Below are 25700 nucleotides of genomic sequence, written 5' to 3' on the forward strand. Positions count from 1 at the left end.
AATAATTGGGGAAAAGTAAAAATTTTCCTCAGAGAGTATATTCTATTTGTATCTTGTGAATAAAGTACTGTAATTAAAAAAAATTGAAACTGATTTACATTGGTGAAAATTTTGGTTATTGGGAAAAATACTCATGTTCTTTACGACTTTGGGCAATGTGAGCTTGCATGATTAGTAGTAATATTGCTTCAAACAATGGAATAGTGGAAGTGAGTTAATTTTTTTAGATGGTTACATTTACTTGAAACAACCTTTATTATTTTGTCACATTATTAAAAAAAAAGGCAGTGTTCCTCCATAGAGACTACGAAAATTATCACTATGGAGTATTAATTTAGTTTTTGCTTAGTGTGTGTGTGTATAAGCCTGCAGAGCAGAGGGTCTTAGCCTTATACTCAGGGATCTCTGTGCCTATTGATGGGCTGAAAGTGGGAATTCTGTGCACTCCTTGAGATCATACTCAAAACTGAATTTCTGGGAAGCCGAATTTGAATATCCTAAGATGGTATGTCCTAAAAGAAGTTATGAGGTATAGCTGTCAAGATAATAGGATAGCAATAAATATCAAGTCATGACAAGTTTATGAACAGGTTCTGAATGATCTCTTCTTATATTTCTCTTCTGGAATTAAGAAAATCCCCTTTGTTAGCTCTCAAAATAATAATTATTCTCTTAAGCATTCATGTAGCTGATAGTCTGAAAATATTACATTATGATGCCTACTTTTGGGGATGGATGTTTATTTTAGTCTAGTGGTTAAGATGTTGGTAAAGACTCCTGTTTCACATTGAAGTACCCATATTCAACACTTAGCTTCATTTGCTGACTCCAGTGTTCCTGTTAATGCACACCCTGGGAGGTAGCAATGATGTCTCAAGAAATTAAGTGCCTGCCATTCATGTAGGAGACCTAGATTTGCTCCTGATTTCAGCCCTGGCTCATCCCCAGCCTTTTTGGGCAGGTGTAGAGCGAACCATCAGATGGGAACTTTTATCTCTGTTTCATAAATAAATGAGTGAATGGATGAACAAAAGAAAAATTCGGGTTTTGACAGGCTAGTAAATAAGATACCCTTGATTATAAATAATCAATTAAATGTCCATTTAATCCGTAAAAAATGAAGAAGTCCAGTGATATGTCTTCTAACTTCATGCCTAACTCATGCCTGTGGTATAGAGATGAATAATGAGTGGTATCTCAGGGTATATTTATTTGTATCTTTGTTGGCTCTATTTTATTAAAAATGTTGACACAATCCCTAAACTTAATTCCCTCATACTTTTTTTTTCTTTTAAATATTTTACTTATTTACTTGAGAAGTAGAGTCACAGTGAGAGGGAGAGACAGAGAGAAAGGTCTTCTGTCTGTTGGTTCACTATCCAGATGGCTTTAACAGCTGAAGTCAGGTGCTTCTTTCTGGTCTCCCATGTGGGTGCAGGGACCCAAGCACTTGGGCCATCTTCTACTGCTTTCCCAGGCCACAGAAGAGAGCTGGATAGGAAAAGGAGCAGCCGGGAATAGAACCGGCGCCCATATGGTATGCCGGAGCCACAGGCGGAGGATTAATCTACTGGGCAACAGTGCTGGCCCCAATTCCCTCATACTTTGATGTCAGTAATATTATTGTCTATCTTTAAATGTTTTTATATATATTATTCAGCCATGTTCTTAATAATTCTGAGAAGCGGCAAACAGAATAGGGAGAAATAACTCAGGAGGAGAATGCCACCTTGCAGGGGAAAGGAATTTTCATGGAAGGAAATGAGGATTTCTGTGATTCGATGGTGGAAATGGGGAAAGAGCAAGGAGGTTGACCCAGGAAAATCCTGATCAGCTTGACTCTGATGTTTTTGGTACCAGTGTTTTCTTCCATCTCTTCTCTTCCAAGTGGTTAAATATTGTCAGCTTCTCCAAATTAATGTTCATACACCCCCCCCCCCCCCAAAAAAAATGGATTCTTGAATTCAGGCTGGTTTTGTGGCCTACTGGATTAAGCTGCTGCCTGAGACACTGGCATTTCATATAGATACCAGTTAAAGACCTGACTGCTCCACCTCGATCCAGCTTCCTTGTTAGTGGCCTCGGAAAGCAGGAGAAGATGGTGTAAGTGGTTGGGGCCCCTGACATGCACGTGGGAAACCCAGAAAATCTCCTGGCTATGCACTGGCTCAGCCTTGGCCATTGTGGCCATGTGGAGAGTGAACCAGCAGATGGAAGTTCTCTGTCTGTAACTCTGACTTTCAAATGAATAAAGAAAAAAAAATCATTAACCTTGATTTTAAATTTTTTCCAAAAAGTGTTTGGGTGATTTAATAGTAACAGCCATGTTTATTTGTTAGTCATATGAGAGCAACAGGGTTGCTATAATTGACCAGTGAGCTTACTAAGAAATAATAATAATAGAATTAAAAAGTAGGGAATGTTCTATATGGGAAGCAGTCCACACAGCAGACTCATAGAATGACAATCACTTTAAGTAACACTCTGACCTCAGAATCAGACCTTAAGGCATTTGGATAAGGCTGAAAAGCCCATGAAAGCAATTCAGGCATGGAAAGCCAAGACACTGTGACAGAAAATATCCTACATGAAGGAGCTCTGTGAATGAGATGCCAGTGGAAAAAAGGGGCCATCAAAGAATGATGTACTGTTTTTTGAAGGGAGGAGAGAATTTCCACTTTGCTTATGGCCTTGTCTAAATACTGACAGAGTTTGTGGTCACAAAAGGCTTCCATAGTCTTCGCAGCTCATGGCAAGAGCCTGGATGACCACTAACATCATAAATAAGAGTGTTAATTGTTAAATTAACAACAGGAGTCACAGTGCACTTACTCTTATGTAGGACCACTGTCCTTAATGAGTTGTATTATGAGAATTAACTGCAAAACAGTACTTTTTACATTGTGTGTGTTTGTGTGCGTGTGTGTGCAAACTGTTGAAATTTATACTTGGTATAGAGTTAATCTTCTTTATGTAAATTTAATTAAAAATGAATCTTAATGAAGAATGTGATGGGAGATGGAATAGGAGTGGGGGTTGGAGGGTGGGTTTGGGGGGAAAACCATTATATTCCTAAAGTTGTGCCTATGAAAATTGCATTCATTAAATAAAAGCTTTAAAAAGTGGTATTTCTAATTTGTAGTTGAAAAAATTGAAAGAGTAATTTGGAAAAATAAACTATATTTCCACAAAATTCTAATAAGCGGCTCTTTCAGTCATAGACAATCTAGGAAGGACTTCTCCCACTCTCAGTTTTAGCGGCAATGCGGGTATGAAATGACTACTTGCTCAAGCTGAAGCATGTTCCACCGCAATTCTGTACTTGAGGATGCAGAATAGCCAAAGAGCTTTGTTCCATCCTAGAGGAGCATCCTTTTTCCCATCAGATTTGAAAGACTCATTAACTAAGAACCACCTCCCCTTCTAGATACATGTAAGTGAAGATGAACAGGGTTGAGGGAAGAACCCATTTCCACAGCTTCTCCAGATGGGCCCCAAAGGGCCGTTCCCTCAGTATGAGGCATCCAACCTTCCTTTTAACTAATGCCTGCTTTGCACAGGTGGCTATGGAAGACCAGGGTGCTTCCAGGTGTTCTGATGACCTGAATACCTCAGGGAGAAGCCCTAGGTACTTGGCCCACTATTGTTCTCTCCTGAACCACGGCCTCAGACTAGGCATGCAAGGCACATGCAGCATGGTCTTCCTGCCAGGCTCCATTTTGTAGCTGTTTGAGTCCACACCTGAGTGCACACTATGATGTTAGAGTTCATGGCTCTCGTGGTCTTGTTGATCTCCACTGACAATGCAGGAGGACCCTGGATATGGGCCCTCTTATCTCTGTTTCAGTACACATCAGTATCAGTTATTACAAATCCTGCTGTGCCAGAGATCTCAGAGCCTACCCCTACTGTGCATGTAAAACTGTGTACACATTGAGCTTCTTTCTCCCTCTCCCCTCCCCATCTCAGTATTTGGGAAGCAACACTCTATTCTCTACTTTTATGAGGTCAGTCTTTCTGGAATCCTCACAGCAGTGAGACCTGAGCGCATTTGTCTTTTCATGGTGATCCTCATGTCATTCAGTTCCATTGAACCTTGTCTAGGTGTACACAGGGGTTCTTCATCATGTAATTATGATTTTTATTCATGAAAAGCATTCACAAAATCCTCAAGAAAACGAAAACCTCAAGCAGCTCAGCTTGAGGACCCCTACTCTTGACTTGCCCCAATGTTATTCAGCAGGGGGAGGGCTTTTCTATAGTGGGTGCCAAGGCCAGTTGCTAGGGCATGTGGGGTATTAAAGCCAATGGCACAGCAAGATGATTTAGGGGTCAGTGTTTTTCTTCATTAGAATTTCTTTTTTTTTTAAGAAAATTTATTTATTTATTTGAAAGGCAGAGTTATAGTTAAGCAGAGGTTGGCAGACAGGGAGAAAGAGGGAGAGAGAAAGAGATCTTCCATCTGCTGGTTTGCTTACTGAATGATCCCAGGAATGAAGCCAGGAGCTAGGAGCTTCTTCTGGGTCTCCAACATGGGTGCTGGGGTCCAAGGACTTGGGCCATCCTCTGCTGCTTTTCCAGGTGCATTAGCGGGGAGCTGGATGGGAAGTGGAACAGCTGGGATTTGAATTGGCACCCATATGGGATGCTGGCACTGCAGCCAGCAGCTTTACCTACTACACCACAGGGCCAGCCCCTACAAGAATTTCTTGTTGCTCAAGATTGTGAAAGAGTGGCTATCTCATTGGTATGTATGATTTAGTGAACTGGCAAATCTTATGGAATGTTTATTAAAATATGCCAAATTTTAGAGATGACTTCTTTTTAAAAAATAAATTGAAGTTTATTTTATTTTTTGAGAGGCATTGCGAGTGGCGGGGAGGGGAAGGCTCTTCTATCTTCTTCTTCACTCCTCAAATGTTCTAAACACCAAGGCTGGACCATGTGGAAAGTAAGAGTCAAGAACTCAATCTGAGTCTCCCACATGGGTGGCAAAGACCCCAATTACTTGAATGATCACCTACAGCCTCCCAGGGTGTGCCTTAGCAGAAAAACTGGAACAAGAATGGAGCTAGGTATCAAACCCAGGCACCCTGACATGGTATGTGGGCTCACCAAGCAGCATATCAACTGACAAACAAAATCTTCCCTATAGAGATGATTTCTTTTAAATAAATCATTTTAAAAAAGGACCTCAAGAAAGTAAATACTGAAAATTGATTTGAAATACAAAATGAACTTGCTTGCAAAAGTTTTGAACCATGCTTCATTGTCTCTTACTGAAAATTCTATTTGTCTTAATGTTATCTTTTCTATGCTGCTTTATTTTCTTAAGTTTCCTATATAAGTAACTTCAAAGTTGATTATTTTATCATGAAAGACACTAATTTTATTTAGCTCAAACAGTTCTAAGTCTTTAAAAATACCGTAATTTTTATAGTGAGTAGTATTCTAGTTATATTGGCTTGCTTGTTGTCGCTCCCCCTCTTCATGGAGGAACGACACTAAACCCTGCCTAGGCTTCATATCCGAGTCACGGCACCATTATGTCGCTCCCCCTCTTCGTGGAGGAACGACACAGGACCCTGCGCTGTTCTTTCGTCTGCTCGGCCCTCCCCGGGTTTGCTGCTGGTTCTTCCCGGGTTGGCTACTATCCCTTCCACCTCCGTGGAAGGGCAGTTCCCCCTGGCCACATTCCCCACTTCCGCAGGGGAGCGGCACACCGCCGGCTGGCTCTTCTCGGGGGCTGCACAGGTTCCCTTAGATGTTCCCCATAGATGTTCCTGGTGCATGCCGTCTCTCTCCTCCTTTATAGTCCTCCTCTGCCAATCCCAACTCAGCTGCCCACACGCCGAGTACGCTGCTCTCCTCCAATCAGTAGCAAGTCCTACAGTTTATTGGTTGAACTGGAGGCAGCTGTGCGGAAGCTGTTTACTTCTCTCCCAGCGCCATATTGTGGGAGAGCAGATGCATAGAATAAGTCTTAATTCCAGTAACTCAGTCTAGTCCGGTTTGCTCCCCACAGCTTGTATTCTGAATAAAATATGTTGGGAAAAGTGAGTATGAATGGCTTGCCAGTCAGATATTTTGAAGTAAAGTTCATTTTAAGACAAATGTTTTATACATCATTTGTGTTATGAGGTGTTTTCCAAAAATATAATTGATACCATTTTATAAATATAAATTCTGAGCTAATATGAAAAGCTTAATATATTGCAAATTATCTTCCTTGAGTGGTTTTTCCAATTTAAATTAACTTATGACCAGCCACCACATTGTTCAGGTTCTGATTATAAATCCATATCAAAATAAAATTAAATAGACTCTGCTTTCTTCATTGATTTTAATTTAAACCTTAATTCATTTAGTTCTACACAAAGTTACAGATTTGAAAAGTTTGATAGATCCATTTGAATTGTGTTATTAAAATGTTTCTATGAGTTTTTGACATGCAGATGTGTCTTATTCTGTGTGTAGGACTTAGACATTTTATTCTGTAAACTTGGCAATTCGTTTGTGTGGTACATTTTCTCCATTCAGTAGTCTCTTACTTCATATTTATGTATTTTGAGTATTAACCATAAAAAGGTCGTTAATATAGTATGGAACTGTACATTTTATTGCTACTCTTATAATAGTATTTCTGTAGGCACATATTTTTCTGTATCCCTCCAACCCTGCATGCCCTTTAAATATATATGTAGATGCTTAGGCAGAATGTACTTTTTGCCAGTGCTGCCTTATATTCCACTGACTCTCTCCTGGCTTTTAGATTTGTTTCCTTTCATGAACTATGGCTTTACATGCCCCATTATGCCTGTGGTGACATCAATAAAGGCTTATTTATTAAACGATATTCCTGCAAAATGCTTCTCTTCTATGTGACTAATATTATTTCTGATTAGTTGATGAGTGCTGGTGATTTCTTTCATCAGATTGATCACAGTCTTGATTTAGTTGTACATAGTGAACCATAGAATTATATTAGTCATATTTCCAGCCATTTTACCTTTGTTTGGGTCATGGGGAGAGACACAACCCTGGGATTTATCATACACTATTCATGTGTGTCATCTGTGTTTTCTAGCCCTTCGCTCTCCCTTCTGTGTCCTGTCTCTGTGGCTCTCCTCCATGTTTCTCTTTCTTCTCCCCTTGCCTTGTTGCTTTCCTACTCCCTTCTGCATGGCTGTTTTCCCTCTGTGGGAGGGACTAGCAGGCCATCAGGCATATTCATTTTCATTTTCCTTTAGGTTGCATCACTGAGTTAATAAGAGTCTGCCTGAGACAGTGATGAAGAAAACTGTGTCTTGGTGCATAATGTACTGTCGAATGAAGGGTTGCTTCATGTTTAGCTTCCTCATTTAAAAGCGTCCTCAAAACCCATTCCTATACAGATTGGTGAGGGTGTTTCCAACCATTTGGTGGATGTTAGCCAGGAAGTTGACTCAGGAAATTAGTAGCAGTATATTTTAAACTGATTTGAAAGACAAAGACAGGCAGTTAACTGCTCTGTGTGTATTTGTATCAGGCATTGGGAATAGTGCTTCTGAAATGATCCTTTCTAGGAGGTTAAAATGAGAGATTCTTCTATTAAAATGCATGTTTAGGGGTCAACCTTATGGTGGAGCGGGTAAAGCCATGGACTGCCATGCTGGCATCATATATCTGATTACCAGTTTGTGTCCCTCCTGGTTGCTGTGCTTCTGATCCAGCTCTCTGGTAATACACCTGCTATAGTACTTACCACCCAAATTTGGATGGAGTTCTGGGCACCTGGCTTTGTGGACGTTTGGAGAGTGAATCAGAGGATGGATGATCTTTTACTCTTTCTCTTTCTGTCACTTTGTTTGTTTAGCAGATATTTGTTATGCTGAATCCCAGTGTTTTTGAAAATGCAGTTGATTCTCAGAGTTAGTAACTTTGTATGTGCAAACTTAATTCTTGGTAAATCTTTTTGTAAAGATGATCAGTCTTTGATGATAAGAATATATATCCTTTAATTTTTAGGAATTCTGGCTGTGAATAATGCTTTGTATGAAGATTTTTGCCATTTGTTCATCTTGCACCAAGTGTTATAAGCACTCTAGAACTTTAACGTAAAAACAGCTGCCTGAAATTTTAACTTAATTGACACAATGCTGCTTGTATTTATTGTTTCTATTTAGGTTTTTTCCCAAGTAGCTCTCAAGGGTGTGATGCATTTCTTCGCCACAAGATGACACTGATTTCTCCTTCAGTATTAAAGAAATATGGCATTCCCTTTGACAAGGTATATTAGAATTACGCTTTCACACATTGATTTTTTGTGTGTGTATGATTGTATTTAAGGTGAATTTAACATAAGCTAATGCATCTTTGACTTCTATTAGCATTGTTAGGTCATGGGTAGAGAAATTCAAATTCATGTTTTATAGTATCATTTATTTTTCTAAATTCTAATTTGAAGTGGTTTTTATTTCAGGATATATTTTTAAGAGGTTTCATGGTATTATAGTTCACTTATAGTAATTCTGAAAATAGTACACATGCACATTCTACAAACTAAGATGTAGTCCTTTGTTATAAAGATTTTATATCAGCTACCTAATTTATGTATAGGGGATCTTTTTTAAAAAAATTCAGAGACATTATTAGCAGTTGGCCTGGGTAGAATTGATGATTATTGCAGCACTATGTTGCTTCTAAACACATTAAGACATAATGCAATTGAGATTTCATAATGGATAAAATTGCCTGATGATTTAAAAACCAGATATTGCTCTGTGGAGTGTTTCTGAAGATCAAGATCTGTAAAACTCAGTAGATACCAGAACCTAAATTCTTTGTATCCATGGGTGGTTTGGGGTCAGAATTATTACAGAATTTGAATTTGAGAAGAAACTAAATTGAAAAAAAAGCTTTTGACTGGATAAATAAAAACTCTCTATTAGTTTCAGGAGGATTAAATACTTAGTTGCTTCCAGAAACCATAAAAATTAGCCCCTCTTTCTCCTCTACATGTTACTCAACTTTCCTTCCCATCATCCTTATTGTTTTCCATCACAGAAACTTTTCCCTTGTGACTGTATCTTTTCTTCTTCTTAATCTTAGACCCTTAATGTGGCCTTGTTTTGGGGGAATGTGTGTGTAAATTGAAAGTTGAATTTTTTCCAAGTGCCAAGAATCACTCTTCAAGCTGAGATGTTTCCAGCTCCTCCCAGTCTCCATGCAGCAGTTGTGGATGAGGCTTACCTGCTCTCTCCACTGGCTTATTCACATACTTTTGCCTATGAAAGCTAGTGTGCCCATGTACAGGTGAGCAGTATCTACGAGTATGGAGAACAGAGGTCAGATGCAGTCTCCAGTGAGGGGCCACTGCCTCTGTGGGAGTTTGTCTCAGATCAGACACCTCTGGGTGCCTGGCTTTTGTGAATAAAGATAAAGTGGTTCATACAAGTTTCATTAGACAGACACTTTTACTTCAGTTAGGATATTAGAAAGCAGAAGAGAAGGATTGAACTGTCCTCAAAGACAGAAGGAACTCTTCCTTGGGTTTAGTGCTAGTGTTAGGTGTTGGCAATAGGTTTGGTGCTGGTCTTCAGAGAGGGAGGCTATGTAAAGCAAAGAAGGTGCTTCATTTCCCTCAGAATAAAGGTTTAGAGCTTAGAGCTCTTTTCCAGCATCTGGGGGAGAAGGAGGCAGGTGCCCTCTCTGTTTCTGGGCTGCAGCTCTCCTGTGCTGTGTGGGAGATCACTCAGATGCATTAGGTTCTCGTCTCGTCTTTGTGCATGAACATTTCCTGGCTTCCGTGGAAAGTGTCAGGTTGAGTTTAAGTCCTGTTTTGGTGAAAAACCAGTGACTTAGCCAACTGACAATAGCACTTCTTTTGTGAAATACTGCCACTTCTTTTTTCCATCTTGACCCAGAGTGCAGAGAAGTACTGTAATGTCAGGTTCCTCTTTGATGATGATATTGTAGTGAGTGTGTGATCTCACAGGCTATGGAATTAAACCTCCTGAATTCATTCCTGCTTCCATGACAGTTGTTTTGAGTCTTAGTCTCTTTATACTCAAAATGAGTATTATATTTGTGACTATGTAATAGAGTTATTGTGTGGATGCAAAGAGGTAATCTACATAAAGGATGCTGCATGGTATGTAACATAGTAACACTCTTCCTCCTCAACACTCTCACTTTAGGTAATCATTTCTCAGTTGGAATACATTTTCTATTCTTGCAGTGTATTTGCACGTATTCAGATACATATGGAACCTCTGTGTAACAGCTAATGTCTGCTTTTAGATTGTGTACACTTTGCAGTTTCTTTCATGCTATGATATATGTAATGGTTGTTTGTGTTTTCTAATTAAGTAGATGTACCGTACTCTATAGTTTCTTAGCAGTTTATCACCATAATGGCACTTAGTTTGCCCTATATTTTCCCTAACTGGGAATACCTGTTTCTAGAAATGGCTGAACCCTAAAATACACAGTATTCTATCTTTCTCCCTGCCCTCCCCCCTTTAAGATTTATTTATCTATTTGAAAGGCAGTGTTTGGCAGAGAGAGAGAGAGAGAGGGAGAGAGAGAGATCTTCATCTGTTGGTTCACTCCCCAAAAGGCTGCAATGGCCAAACCTGGGCTGATCTGAGGACGGGAGCCATGTTTCTTCTGGGTCTCCCACGTGGTTGCAGGGATCCAAGCACTTGGGCCACCTGCTTCTGCTTTCCCAGGGTAAAAGCAGGGAGCTGGATTGGAAGTGGAGCAGCTGGGACTCAAACCAGCACCCATATAGGATGCCAGCCTATTAGACCACAATGCTGGCCAGGTACTCTTTTTCAACATGGCAAGAGCAAGATTTTCTTAGTAGGGTACACAAACTTTGTAGGTAGGATTCAGTGGAGAAGTGTCATTAGTTTCCTTATTCCGATAGTGCCTGTATAGTGGTAGAAACAGTTGAGTGGTTTTGTTTTATTACATGGTATGAGGAAGAAGTATCTAATTAGCGAAATTCAGTGACTCCAGGAAAGGAGAGAGAATTGGTTTGTATCTTCATGTGGCTCTGCACAATGGAAGTAGAACCGTGTTGAGCCTTGGCAAGCCCATATTTGTCTGCTGAGTGACAGCTGAGCTGCTGCTCATTTCAGCAGAACTTCTATTGGGGTTTCATAGAGATCCGAATGTGTTGCCAAATTTTAGCATTCCCTGTAACTCATGATATATATTTTGTTGTTTTGGTGACTATAGAAAAATATGACCTTATGTCTAAGAAATAGGAAAAAAACATATTTCTTATGTTGCCAGACTTGTTTTTGCAAGTTATCTTAATTGTATTTAAAATATATTCATTCATATACATATGAATAATTCTTTGAATAGAAGTTTCCTGTTAAATGGAATACAGTTAATTGAGTGTTTTCTAAGTATCATGGAAGAATAATTTGTTGATACTTTTTAACCAACAAGAATTCATAACCTGTTCAGCATGTTTCTCTAATTTCAAAAACATTTTTTTATTTTGATCATAGAAATGTGAATCATTAAAGTACTCAAATGCAAAACTTCACAGTCATAGCTAATATAAACAAATGAATTGGAAGAACCTGAGGACTTTTTAGAAATAAGATGTAATACCTTTGATTGTGGATTGAGTGAGTGAAGTGACAGAATGTCACCTCCGCTTAGAAGAATCTTCTAAAAAAATTTCCTGAAAATAGACAATTACAGGCTTTAATAAAGAATCTGAGGGAACCTATTTTACATTGGTCTTGCAATGATACTGTGGCATTTTTTTCTTTATTTGACAACAAGTTTATTTTAATTGTATTCACAATCTGGGAAGTCTTATTACTGAAAAATATTGTGTGTTTTCCACTGTGCAGATCACCCAGGAGGCAGGAGAATTTATGATCACTTTCCCTTATGGCTACCATGCTGGTTTTAATCATGGCTTCAACTGTGCAGAATCTACAAATTTTGCTACTGTCAGATGGATTGACTATGGGAAGGTTGCTAAATTGGTAAGTTATATCTCAAAAATAAAGCATAAATTAAATATGTATTCTTATTATTATAGTGCAAAAATCTAAGATCATGTGCAGCATTGAATTCTCCATTAACAATGTGTGTGACTCTCACTACAGCAGTTCATTTCATACTGCATGCATTCATTTTAAATGGGCTACATTACCACTTATAACTACATTTTTCTGTTTTTAGATTAATGTGGAGCACTTTAACCTTGATAGGTAATTTTGTACAATGGATATTTGCTTTCTCTCAAGGCCAGCAGCTGAATTTTTTGCAAGAGTTTCTTGTGAATCCACATAGTTCTTGAATCTTTCTTGTTGGTAGACTGGAATCTCTGCTTGTTGGAGTTTAGTTCCTCTCTTAGAAAATGACCCTTTTCAGAAGGAAGTGTCTGATAACATTTTAACAAGAAGTTGAGTGATAATGGTAAGAAGAAATGATTAGTAATGCCCTTATTGCACAAATGGGTTTCCTGAAAGTATAGTAATATAACAAAAATATGTTTCATGTTAAACGTGGTATAAAATTTTGCATCTCTTGCCCACTATATTTAATTTAGTTAGCATATGGTGTGTTTTTTATTCACAAGAAACAACTTCTATTCAGTTTAATTACTTTTTCCCTGTGACCTTAAAAGGAAAACATCATCTTTGAAATGGTGGTGCTTTCTATTAGGTTTACTTCTTTTTCGGAGTCTTAAGACAGAGGTGCATTAAGATATGTATGTCCTACAGACTTGAGAATGAGTTCATGGTGCTGACATATATGGGACCTTTCAACCTCTGGGAAAAATTAAAATAATGTGAGTCTTGAAGCTGTATTTGCACAGTTCTGGAGGGAAAGTGGACAGTGCCTCTGAAAGAGAGGCAAGCAGTGGGGTCTGAATGGACAGAGCCTCTCAGGTTAAGGCGTGGTACACTGGTGCAGGGCACAAGGATCTGAGGGTTATCTTTTCTGCTCTTGCTGACTAGTTCACATTAGGAATGTCATTTATTCTTCATATCTACGTTAGAAATACCTCATACTGGTTAAAATGTTGGTATCAGCAAAGTAGAAAATGTTCAATTAACTGTGTTCATTCATTCTTAGTGAGGAGTATGAATTTTTTTGTTTGGTTCTGGGTATTTTACTTGACAGAAATATTCAGTTTACTCCAGTTATTAAAAATTGTCCTAATTGTATGTAGTAGTATTTTCAGTTTTGTCTGCATATCTCTTTTTGTTTTGGCCAGGTGGTACTTCTCTGAGTATATAAGTTTTCTATTGCTCTTATAACAAATTATCACAAATTTAGTGTTTTAAAGCAATGTTCATTTATTATCTTATAGTACTGTAGGCTGTAGGCTGCTGCTTGTATCACAGGTCAATTGTCAAGGTGTTTGCGGAGCTGCATTCCTTACTGTAGACTGGGAAAAGAACCTAATTCCTCCCTCATTTCAGTTCACTGAATTCCCTTAATTTCTGTTTTAGGACTAAGATCCTGTTTTGTTGCTACCAGCCAACTACAAGACTTTGCTCCTAGGATCCTTGTTACAGTCCTTATGTTGTTATCTCCACTTTATATCATGCAATATACAAACTCTAATGTCATGTAAAATAGTATATTCACAGATTTCTGGGATTAGGATGAGGATGTCATTTGTGGTAGGTTATGGGGAAGTACCTGTCTACTACAGAAAGTACCAATTAAACCATTGATATGGTGATATATAAGAAATCCAATTTGAGTCTTGTAATCAATTTTAGTTATTCTGTATGTGAATAGGAAACTGAACTTGTAACAGATACTGTTTGTTTCAATTTTTTGATTTTTCATTTAGACACCCTAAATTTTCTTAATTTATATCTTCACATTAATGTTTTCTTGACTAGTCCTTTCATAAATTATCTCACATCATAGTGTGAGGACATTGTCTTCCATATTTTTGATGTTTTATCAGTTACATAAAAACATCCTCTTATTTGAAATGCAGAGTGACAGAGGGAGGAAGCGACAGAAAGAGATTTTTCATCTGCTAGTTCACTCCACAAATAACTGCAATGGTCCAGGCTGTCGCAGGGTGAAGCCAGGATCCAGAAAACTCCCATCTTGGTCTCCCATGTGGGTACCAAGCGCCCAATTCCATGGAGCATCATCCAGTGCTTTCCAAGGCATGGTTGCCTTGGAGAGAAGTGGAGCAGCTAGGACTTGAACTCTAGTGTGATGTGCTGGTATCACAGGCTGGGCTTATCCACAATGCTGTCCCTGACAGATAATTTTAAATAAAAGTCTAATTCCTTATATAGCCTTACCAATTTATTGTATTTTGTATATGTGCATATTATTTTTAATCCTTGGAAAATTAGTGCATTAGGCACCAGTTTATGTCTTTTGCTGTGGACCATTGTAATGTATAGCAGATTAATTATGAATTGAGCTGGGGCCGGTGCCATGGCTCACTTGGTTAGCGGCGCCAGCATCCCATATGGGTGCTGCTTTCTAGTCTTGGTTGCTCCTCTTCCAGTCCAGCTCTCTGCTGTGGCCTGGGAGGGCAGTGTAGGATGGTCCAAGTGTTTGGGCCCTTGCACCCGCATTGGGGACCAGGAGAAGCACCTGGCTCCTGGCTTCAGATAGGCCTAGCTCTGGCCGTAGCAGCCATTTGGGCGGTGAACCAATGGAAGGAAGACCTTTCTCTCTGTCTCTCTCTCTCTCACTGTCTAACTCTTATCTGTCAAATAAAAAAAAAAATTATGAATTCAGGTTTGAGGATGTTCTTTGTTATTTTAATTTTAATTCTTTGTCTTTTTCTTTTTTTTAAATATTTATTTATTTATTTGGAAAGCAGTTACAGAGAGGCAGTGAGAAAGAGAGAGAGGTCTTCCATCTGCTGATTCATTCCTTAAATGGCCGCAACGGCTAGAGCTGTTCCAATGCAGAGCCGGGAGCCAGGAGCTTCTTCTGGGTCTCCCACACAGTTGCAGGGCCCCAAGCACTTGGGCCATCTTCTACTGCTTTCCTAGACTGTAGCGGAGACCTGGATCGGAAGTGGAGCAGCCAAGGTTCAAACTGACACCTATATGTGATGCCAGCTCTGTAGGCAGCAGCTTTACCTTCTATGCCAAATTGCTGGCCCCTGCCTTATTTTCAAAAATTTTAAAAGTTATTGATTGATTAATTGATTGATTTGAAAGGTCAAATGACACACACACACAGACACTCATCACCCAGGCCAAAATCAGGAGCCAGGAATTCCATTTGAGTCTCTCAGGTGGGTGGCAGGGACCCAAGTACTTGGACCATCACCAACTGCCTCTCTGGGTGTGCCTTAGCAGGAAGCTGGTTAAGAACTATAAGATGAGTCCTCATCCAGTGCATTCTGATATGGGCTGTGGAAGTCCTAAGAATTGGCTTAATTCGCTGTACCACAGTGCCTGCTCTAGCCTACTTCAGTTTATACTAAATGGTCACTAAAAAACGTCACTGTAGAATTGCTGATGCTTGTTTATAGTTGTGTCAGAGAGGAATGCTACCTGCTTTACCTGTCCCTTAGGACTGATTTAAATGTGTAAAAACCTCTGATAAAGTAATTGATTGTGGAGCAGCATTGACTGATTAATATGGCATATAGTATAGAGTCTGCACACATTCTATATGCATACTTGTAATTCATCCATACATACAGTATGAAATATATATAATTTCATATATGATGAACCAGTATTTTAAAATTGTTAATGCAGAAAAGAGATGTTGCAAAAGAGTATTTTTTATTTTAAAAATAGCTAGGTTTTCAAAAGATAACTATGTTTTCAGATAGGTATATCTTTGAATATAAACCAGCAGGATTTTTATCAGTTGAGACCTTTTCTTTTCTTTTCTTTTCTTTTCTTTTTTTTTTTTTTTTTTTTTTTGACAGGCAGAGTGGACAGTGAGAGAGAGAGAGAGAGAAAGGTCTTCCTTTGCCGTTGGTTCACCCTCCAATGGCCACCATTGCTGGCGCACTGCGGCCAGCGCACCTCGCTGATCCGATGGCGGGAGCCAGGTACTTATCCTGGTCTCCCATGGGGTGCAGGGCCCACGTACTTGGGCCATCCTCCACTGCACTCCCTGGCCACAGCAGAGAGCTGGCCTGGAAGAGGGGCAACCTGGACAGAATCCGGCGCCCCGACCGGGACTAGAACCCCGTGTGCTGGCGCCGCAAGGTGGAGGTTTAGCCTAGTGAGCTGCGGTGCTGGCCCAGACCTTTTCAATGGCCATGTGCTGTGAACTATTTGCATTTCTTTGAATTCTTCACCTGGGGAAAACCTGGTCCAAGAGCACTGAAGAGTGGGTAGAGTTGAAATTGGTAAAGTTCTGTTCAAGAACTACTTCTTTTTTCCTTGGCTGGTTGACTTATGGGGATGTCCCTGGAGTAGAACCAGAAAGGGTTTTCATCCATTAATGATCTATTGATATGTAATATTTGTACAAGAAACCTTCCCTGCTCTAGCTGCAATTGATTAGAGATGGCATTCCATTCTTTGTGTGCAGCCTAATTCTGAATTCTAAATTTCTGAAACATCTTGGAGGTTTCATATTCTCAACTAAATTATTGTTTATTGTCGTTATTTCTTTGTCTAAGGCTATATTTCCTCCATTTTAATCCTACAATTCATATGGTCCTTTTTCACAATATCCATCTGAATTATGTCATCTCTCACATAGACTTTTGGTGTATAATTAACAAAGATGTTGGAAAATTAGGCAGAGCTGGGCACGGGGTAGGGGAGGATTTATTTTAGCCTGATAGCATATGTCTTTGATTATCCATGCTTCTAAAAATGTCTGCATATTAAGCAATCCTTGTTTATTTTTTTTTTTTCTTCACTTAGGATCATTAAGTTCTTTTTTGTTTTGACTTGCAAACTCTATTCAAATCCATAGTGAGATGCTCCTGAACAAAAGGACTTTGTGTTTAGGAAGAACAACCCACCTTCATGGTGATGGTTGTGTATGTTTTCCCATTTCAGCAGAGGGAAGATTTTCACAGAATAAAATTGAGAGTAATGTTTCAAGTTTATGCTGACCAGGGGTGGGTTCAGGTTTGTGAGTCCTTGGTGAGTTCGTCTCCTACAACAGCCATTTTGTCCCGCAGTTGCATAGAGAAGAAAGATATATTTTCTTTATCTTCAGGTAGTCATCATACAGAACAAAGAAGTATTTAATAGACCTCCATTTGCAAAGCTGTAGTGTTAGTGAAACACACCATTTAGTCATTTATTTTAGGGATCTTTATAGCTTTTAACATCAGAGTAATCTAGAATGAAGTATTTTTTTTTTTTCCTGTTAAAGATGTAAAAATATGTAACAGATAGATTGACTTTTGAAGTGTGACAACTGTGCATATTTGAGGTGACTGTTTTCCATTTCTGGAGCATTCTTTCTTCTCTGGTGAGATGGAGCCCGCTATTCCTTCTGTGCAGTTGCTGCAGTAGCCCTCACAGGTCTGCTTCCTGGCTCCGGTGGATCAAAGAGCTGGCCCGCAGGTTGTATTTCATTTTTCCGTTTGGTGGGATGGAGTGCAGTTGTTTTGATGTTAGGTTTGATGGATTTGTTTGCCACTGCATTCATTAGCTTCACATCAAAAAACTGACAGGCTGTTAAATGAAACTTTGGCTTAGATTTTCAGCTTGACTGTTTGGAGACATTTGTGAAGATATTTTGTTTTTGTGTTGAAGCAGCCTCAAGCACTGTGATTGTCTTGAAGGGAAGAAAAGTTATTTACTGTACTGATTTTCTTGAGTGAAAAAGAATCCTTGTCTTGGGGACAGTCATATCTAGTCTACACCATCAGAAGCAGTGTATTTATTACAGTGTATGTAGTGTGAGACTTACCCAGCAGGATAGCTAATTTTATCTTCTTGCTAGGAAAGGTAATATTTGGTGACACCAAAATGATACCTTTTGTTTTGCATTAGTTTTACCTTAAGTGATAAATTGACATGATACATCATAAAGTTAAAAAGTGGTACCACAGAACTGTAGATATTCTCTTGCAAACTGTAGGAGCATTACTTCGCTATCTAATTTTAAAACATTCTGACATTTGAATCCTCATACATTTGAACAAGTTTAAAAAGAGATGATGGAATTTTGAAATTAATTTATGTTTAATTTGAGAGGAATTTTAAATATGTAAGGGATGTGATATGGGTTCTTTCTATTTTTCCTCTTTCAATCTTTTAATAAAATTAATTTTTCCTTAAATCAGGTAGCATTCTTTCAAAAAAAAACTTAATTTGGGGCACCAAGGGTCATTTTCATGGTGAATTTTTAGGTTGCATTTTAATGTTTTTGATCACAAAGTACTAGTGTAGTGATTTTTCTCTATTTTTATAGCATGTGAAGGAAAGAAAATGTAGACTTCTTTGTACATTGTTCATTTGATAGTTCCTGACATTCCCATTTTAAGTAGCTGGTATGGCATATGTAATATAAGCTTTATAATGTAGAGATTTCAAACTGTATTTTTTTCTTTTTACCTCTACTTTCTGCTTCTGATTCTCTGATTTGATGGCACAATATAACAAAGCCAATAGTTGCTTTGCTCTCTGTTTTTAAGACAATAATGAATTTTTAAAATTTTTTTATATAAAATGTACAAACTTCATGCATTTCTATATACAAACTTAGGAACATAATGATTCTTCTCCTGCTTGCACTCCCAGCCGTCTTCCTCCTCTCTCTTGTATTCCCACTGTAAATTTTTACAAAGGTCTGTTTTCAGTTTCCTTTATATTTATAAGATTAACCCTACAGTACAAGAAATAGTATAAGGAAATAAAAAAGCACTATTCTTCAATAGTAGAGACCAGGGCTGTAAATAACCATTGAATCTGAAAATGTCAATTTATTTCTTTCTTTCTTTCTTTCTTTCTTTCTTTCTTTCTTTCTTTCTTTCTTTCTTTCTTTCTTTCTTTCTTTTTCTTTTTTTTCAGGCAGAGTGGACAGTGAGAGAGAGCCAAAAAATGTCAATTTCATTCCTGTACATGACATTTTAGATACTCCATTAGTTACCACAGATCAGGGAAAACATACTGTAAATAATTTGCCAATTAATTTGCTTGCCAATGTTTGCTTCAACTGGAAGCTGGAGTCAGGAGTTGTAGCTGAGAATTAAACTCAGGCACTGTAATAGGGGATGTGTCCTCTACCTGCTAAGCAGAATGCTTTCCACTAAACTAATTTTTATTATTGTATATTTTGATCATTTTTTTTTTGAAGCTCTTATTTATTTATTTGAGAGGCAGAGTTACAGACAGAGAGAGGGAGAGACAGAGAGAAAGGTCTTCCATCCGCTGTTACACTCCCCAAATGGCTGCAAGAGCCAGAATTGAAGTGATCTGAAGCCAGGAGCCAGGAACTTCTGGATCTCTCACATCGGTGCAGAGGCCCAAGCACTTGGCTATCTTCTGCTTTCCCAGGCCATAAGCAGAAAGCTGGGTCAGAAACAGAGCAGCCAGGACATGAACCGGCGCCGATATGCAAGGCTGGTTCCGCAGGCGGAAGCTTAGCCTGCTATGCCAACAAGCCAGCCCCTACTGTTTCTTTTTCTTTTTTCCTTTTCTTTTTTAATAGGCAGAGTGAGAGACAGTGAGAGAGAGAGACAGAGAGAAAGGTCTTCCTTTGCCGTTGGTTCACCCTCCAATGGCCACCGCGGCTGGCACACTGTGGCCGGCGCACCACGCTGATCCGATGGCAGGAGCCAGGTAGTTCTCCTGGTCTCCCATGGGGTGCAGGGCCCACGGACTTGGGCCATCCTCCACGCACTCCCTGGCCACAGCAGAGAGCTGGCCTGGAAGAGGGGCAACCGGGACAGAATCCGGCGCCCCGACTGGGACTAGAACCCGGTGTGCCGGCACCGCAAGGCGGAGGATTAGCCTAGTGAGCTGCGGCCACTGGCCTACTGTTTCTTAATTGTACATATTTCTACTTATTGTACATATTTCTATTGTTTCTTAATTGTACATATTTATCGAATACAATGTGATGCTTCCAGTTAGGCATATATCTCATAATGATTGAATCATTATAATTACCATTCCATCACCTTAAACTTTTATCCTATCCTTTAGCAATTTTGAGATGCATTGTTAACTGTATTCACACTTTTGTGCAATAGGAAGCCTGGGTTTATTTCTCTCTATCTGTAACATTGTGTCCATTGAAGAGTCTCACTATAACCTCCTTTACCCCATCTCCAGCCTCTGTTAATCATTGTTTCATTCTGGACTTTCAAATCAAAGTTTTGAATTTTTACCTATGAGATCCTTTAGTATTTGTCTTTCTGTACATGACTTTTCTGTGTGGTCTAGATTCTTAAAGCCAGTAGCTACATTATGTCCTTGGGCCCCTGCACCTGTGTGGGATACCCAGAAGAAGCTCCTGACTCCTAGTTAGGATCAGCACAGCTCCAGCCATTGCGGCCAATTGGGGAGTGAACCAGCGGATGGAACCTCTCTCGCTCTCTCTCTGCCTCTCCTTCTTTCTCTGTGTAACTCTTTCAAGTAAATAAATAAATCTTTTTTTAAAAGATTTTTAAAAATCTTTAAAATATCTTTGAAAAATCTTTAAAAAAAGATTTATTTATTTGAGAGGTAGAGTTATAGATAGAGAGGGAGAGACAGAGAGAAAGGTCTTCCTCCACTGGTTCACGCCCCAAATGGCAGTAATGGCTAGAGCTGGGCTGATCTGAAGCCAGGAGCCAGAAGCCATGAGGTTGCAGGGCCCCTAGTGCTTGGGCCATCTGTCACTGCTTTTCCAGGCCATTAGCAGGGTGCCAGATTGGAAATGGAGCAGCCGGAGTTGAACTGGTACCATATGGGATACCTGCACTACAGACAGCGCCTTAACCCATCAAAGTAGAGTAGAATGAATGTTAAAGATTTGAATGCACTACTCTGTTCCTATAGAGTGGATTTGGTGAAAGGTTTTTGGAATCCTTTTAATTTTTAAAATACGCTGCTAGTTTTTCTTCCTTTTGTTGTCATTTAATTACGTAAAAGCAGTATGAAATAAAAGGCATGATCTCTTATAGAGTAATATAATTATAGTAATATCCTTGGATTATCAAAGCTGAACTTCAATGCTCAAGTAGGTAGATACTGTTTCTGTTTAAAATATTTGGAAACAACTTCTTCTCCCTCTCCACTTCATCTCTATCTCCCTCTTTAGTTGAATTTTCTTATTACTATCTGATATATTATATGTAGCACTCTAATTTATCCATTTTATTTGTCTCTCTTACAATAGAGTGGAAAGATAGTGATTTTTTTCAAAAGTTAGTTTTAGTTTAGTGCTATGTTCTTTTCCTACCATATAACAGATGTTCAATAAATATTTGCCTGAATAATTAAATGACACACATGAGGTATTTTAGTTAGAAGCATTAGAACCCAGGTTCAGATATAGCAGTATAGCAATCTTGTCTTTTCCGGTTTCCCCATCAATAATATCTTTTGTACATTTCAGCTAATATTCACCAACTGCTCTGTAACAGATAACTTAAATTCAATTAATGTATAAATATATGATGTATCAAATTTAAGCACATTTCTTTGCAAATTTAAAGCTTTCTGGTCTACGAATCAGTTTTCTTCACTTTTCACATCAACTCAGATGACAAAGGCTATGATTTCATAGCAGAAAGAGGAATGGTAAGTTTGGAATGTTTTCAAACATTGCAAAAAAAAAAAAATACCCGGTACTGAACAAAGTAATTTCTCTTTTTACCATCAATAAACTGATTTTTTTCAGAAATTCACTTGTCCTTGCTGATATTATGATGTTAAAATAGGATTCCTGTTTCAAACTTAATTCAGTGTAGGATGTGGCATAGCTAGGTATAAAGAGTATAATTTGTTACTAGAGAAATTAAGTTTGAATATCTGCACTGCTGCTTACTAGCAGTTTGATCTTCTAGAAGTTTGGATATCTTGATAATAAATACTTTATTTTCCTGGTATATAATATAGAAACATAGAATTTAATAATGTGTAACTGAAACAGTCTATATGGTGTTTTGATAAAATATGGTAACTTTGGGGCCAATGTTGTGGTATTGCGGGTTGTGTAACATCCCATATGGATGTAGGGTCAAATCCTCACTGCTGCACTTCTGCTTCCTGGTAATGTGTCTGATAAAATAGCAGAAGGTGGCCCAAGTGCTTGGGCCTCTGCACTCATGTCGGAGACTCAGTCAGCCCCTGACTCCTGTTTTCTGCCTGCCCTGACCATTACATTCATTTGGGGAGTGAAGTAGCAAATGGAAGATCTCTTTCTCTATATCTCTCCTTCTCTCTCTGTAACTCTTCCTTTCAAATAAATGAATAAATCTTAAAAAAAAAAAGGCAGAAAAAATTATGATAACTTCAATAGAAAGTTAATGGAAGAATTGGGGAAATTTCTCAAGTGAGATTAAAATTGTCCAATATGGGAGCCACCTAATGACTTACCTTTCTCATTGGAAGGATCATGAGTGAATTGGAATTCTTTAATAAGGTACGTAAACAAAGTGCACTCTTCCTTTTTGTTCAGGATTCAAATCCTATGCCTTTGTGTCAGAATATTTTTTTATTCGGTCATTTTATAGGTACTTCTTTAGGCAAGAAAGTTTTACTGGGAGTCATCAAGGTCACTGAGTACAATTAGGTTTCTTTTTTTTTTTTAAGATTTAAAAAGAGTTAGAGAGAGAGTGAGTGAGTGAGAGATGGATTATAAAAGTGTCTGGTATAATAAAGGGTCAAAAGCCCAGTTTTCTCTTTCTGTTAGTAATACCTGTTATTTTAATTTAGTATACATTTTTTCCTATACAAACTATGTTGGATGCTATTTTTTCTTTAAAGAATTGTTTATTTATTTGAAATTTTTGTTGATTCCCTTCCCAAATGGTTGTTTACAGACAGGTTTGGCTAAGTTTAAGCTAACTAGCATCCAGAAACTCCATATTTGATTCCTGTATGTGTGGCACTAGCCAAAGTACTTGGGCTATCTTCTGCTGTGTTCCCAGCAACAGTTCCTAGCAACTGAGATTTGAACCTGTGCTCCAGTTAGGGATGCTACCATCTCAAGTAGTGACCTCACCAACTGAGCAACAATGCTGACCCCTTTTGCTCAGCCATAATACTCCTTTGTTTTGCCTCTTTTTGAAACCAGAAATACAAAACGATTATGTGTCTTGCATATTCTGTGACATTCTAAGTGTGTCAGTTTTTATTGGGTACTTAATGAGGTTGTCGATGCTTTTGAAAGTTATAGCATACAGTTAATTCTGACAATTATCACTTTTGTCTTTTTGTATTGATCATATTGCCTTTTTTCTAAGTGGTATCTTTAACTGTATAGAATATTAGTATGTATATTACTGATATTGCCGTTTGCTGATTGCAATTTTTTGGTAGCTTTATGTCTCTTGTTGGTATTTTCATATTTGTCATACATGGTTATGGCCAATGTTTAGTGGCTTAGTAACAGGAGTTTCAACTTGATGATGTCATGTTACTAAAAAAAAAAATGAAGAAATGAATGAATTATCTTTTTGATAACAACAATCAATATTTTTATGGGGTGTGGGTTGAGGATTGATATATATTTACATACTCATGAATATTTTACTATTATTATTATTTTGTAATTTGTTGGCAAAAGGCTTGAAAAATTATTTTAGGGAAGGGGCCAATGCTGTGGCATGGTAGACTAAGCATCCACCTGCTGTACCGGTATCCCAGATGGGTGCCAGTCCTGGATGCTCCTCTTCCAATCCAGTTCTCTGCCGTGGCCTGGGAAAATAGTAGGAGATGTCCCAGGTGGTTGGACCCCAGCACCCATGTGGGAGACCTGGAAGAAACACCTGGCTTTTGGCTTCGGATTGATCCAGTCCTGGCTGTTGCTGCCATTCGGGGAGTGAACCAGCAGATGGAAGATCTTTCTGTCTCTGCCACTCACTTTCTGTAACTCTACCTCTCAAATAAATAAATAAAATCTTCAAAAATATATATTAGAGAAGATAACCTCCTCTTGCCTTCTGTTCCATTGGTGATATCAAAGCTTAGTTTTAATACTAGTTACATATTACATTTCCGATAACCTACTTACTGAGAACACGCTTAGGTAGTTGGTGGAGGTACCTGGCTGCCTAGTATTGTTTTCAGAATCACTCAAGGGAAGCAACACAGATGGTGAAATCTGTCAACACTATGGAAAAGGAGATTCTTTGTCCTAAATCTCTGTTGTGTGCTCTCTCTATGGCTTTCTGAGCTTTTTTTCCCTGTGTCATGAAAGCATTGTGTAGTGGGGAGGGATGAAAATTCTTAGCCATTATTGAATTTTTTCTTTTCTTAACTGAGTGATTAAATGGATATTATAGCTTCTTATAGTCATTATGAAATATCAATGAAATTAAATTTGGGGAGTTGACTATGGCTCAGAGGTGGGCCTGTCTGGCCTAAGGCAAATTTTCTTTCCTTTTCCTGTGATTCTGAGTCAGTTTGGAAATGGGTAGGATTGGTAGGGCTTACAGGAAAATAACATTTTTAAAAGAAAATATTTATTTTATTTATTTGAAAGATAGTTGCAGACAGAAGTAGACAGAGAATTCTTCCATCTGCGGGCTCACTTCCCAAATGGTCACAATGGCTGGAGCTGAGCCGATCTGAAGCCAGGAGCCAGGAACTTCCTCCTGGTTTTCCATGTGGGTGCAGGGGCCCATGGGCTTGGGCCATCCTTGACTGCCCCCTCAGGAACATCATCAGGGATCTGGATTGGAAGTGGAGCAGGCAGGACTTGAACCAGTGACCATATGGGATTCTGTCGCTACAGGCTAGGGCTTTAACCTGCTACGCCACAGTGCTGGCCCCACCAACTTATCCTTTTTTAAAAAAATATCTTATTTTTAAAGATTTTATTTATTTATATGAGGAGTAGAGTTACATACAGACTGAGTGAGAGACAGAGAGAGAAAGGTCTTCCATCTGCTGGTTCTCTCTCTAAATTGCTGCAAAGGCTGGAGCTGAATCGATCAGAAGCCAGGACCCAGCACCTTCCTGTGGGTCTCCGATGCGGGTGTAGGGGCCCAGGCACAGGGCCATGCTCTACTGCTTTCCTAGGCCACAGCAGAGAGAGCTGGATCATAAGAGGAGTAGCCGGGACTCGAACCGGAACCTATATGGGATTGCCCGCGCCACTGACAGAGGGTTAGCCCACTACGCCACTATGCCACAGCACCGGCCCCTCAACTTGCTCTTAGTAGAACAATGGGAAACCTGACTTTGTGTCTTGACAATAACAAGGGAGCACTGAAATTGTAACCTACAGTCCTAAGTGGAAACAGGTCAAGGCCCAAGTCTGGACACCAGAATAGAGAAATGAACAAGTTCTACTTAGAGTCAAAGCCTGGAGAAAGCAGACCTATGTTTATTTTTCATATCTTTGTCAGAAATATAAATGTTCAGTGCTCTATTACTGTAATGCTTCCTTCCTTAGTAAAAGTGTCTCTAACTATTTTGAGTGTAAACAACGCAACAACAAAGAAAAACCCAGCCCAGTCCCAGAAATGTTGGGATTTGGGTCTATGTGTAGTAGTGGTTGTGTAACCTTGGGCAAATGGCCGATTTCTTATTTGTAAAGAAAGCTTTAATTCATGCCTCACAAAGCTCTTGTGGCGATGAGGGTGAGGA

At 38.9% G+C, this 25700-nt stretch overlaps 1 protein-coding gene across 6 annotated transcripts in view; it reads left to right on the forward strand.

The window, feature by feature from the left end:
- The window catches only part of KDM4C (lysine demethylase 4C), a 350839-nt gene that overhangs the window by 90028 nt on the left and 235111 nt on the right, over positions 1-25700 (forward strand). For all 6 annotated transcript variants that reach the window (XR_011379937.1, XM_051858176.2, XM_051858178.2 and 3 more), the window contains 2 exons: positions 8166-8269; positions 11862-11999. Coding sequence is in view for 5 of the 6 variants with exons in the window: in XM_051858176.2 (XP_051714136.1) it covers positions 8166-8269; positions 11862-11999 (242 nt within the window). In the remaining variant the exon portion in view is untranslated. The remainder of the gene's footprint in view (positions 1-8165; positions 8270-11861; positions 12000-25700) is intronic.

The sequence above is a fragment of the Oryctolagus cuniculus genome, chromosome 1, assembly GCF_964237555.1.
Source record: "Oryctolagus cuniculus chromosome 1, mOryCun1.1, whole genome shotgun sequence".
NCBI classification, from domain to species: Eukaryota; Metazoa; Chordata; class Mammalia; order Lagomorpha; family Leporidae; genus Oryctolagus; species Oryctolagus cuniculus.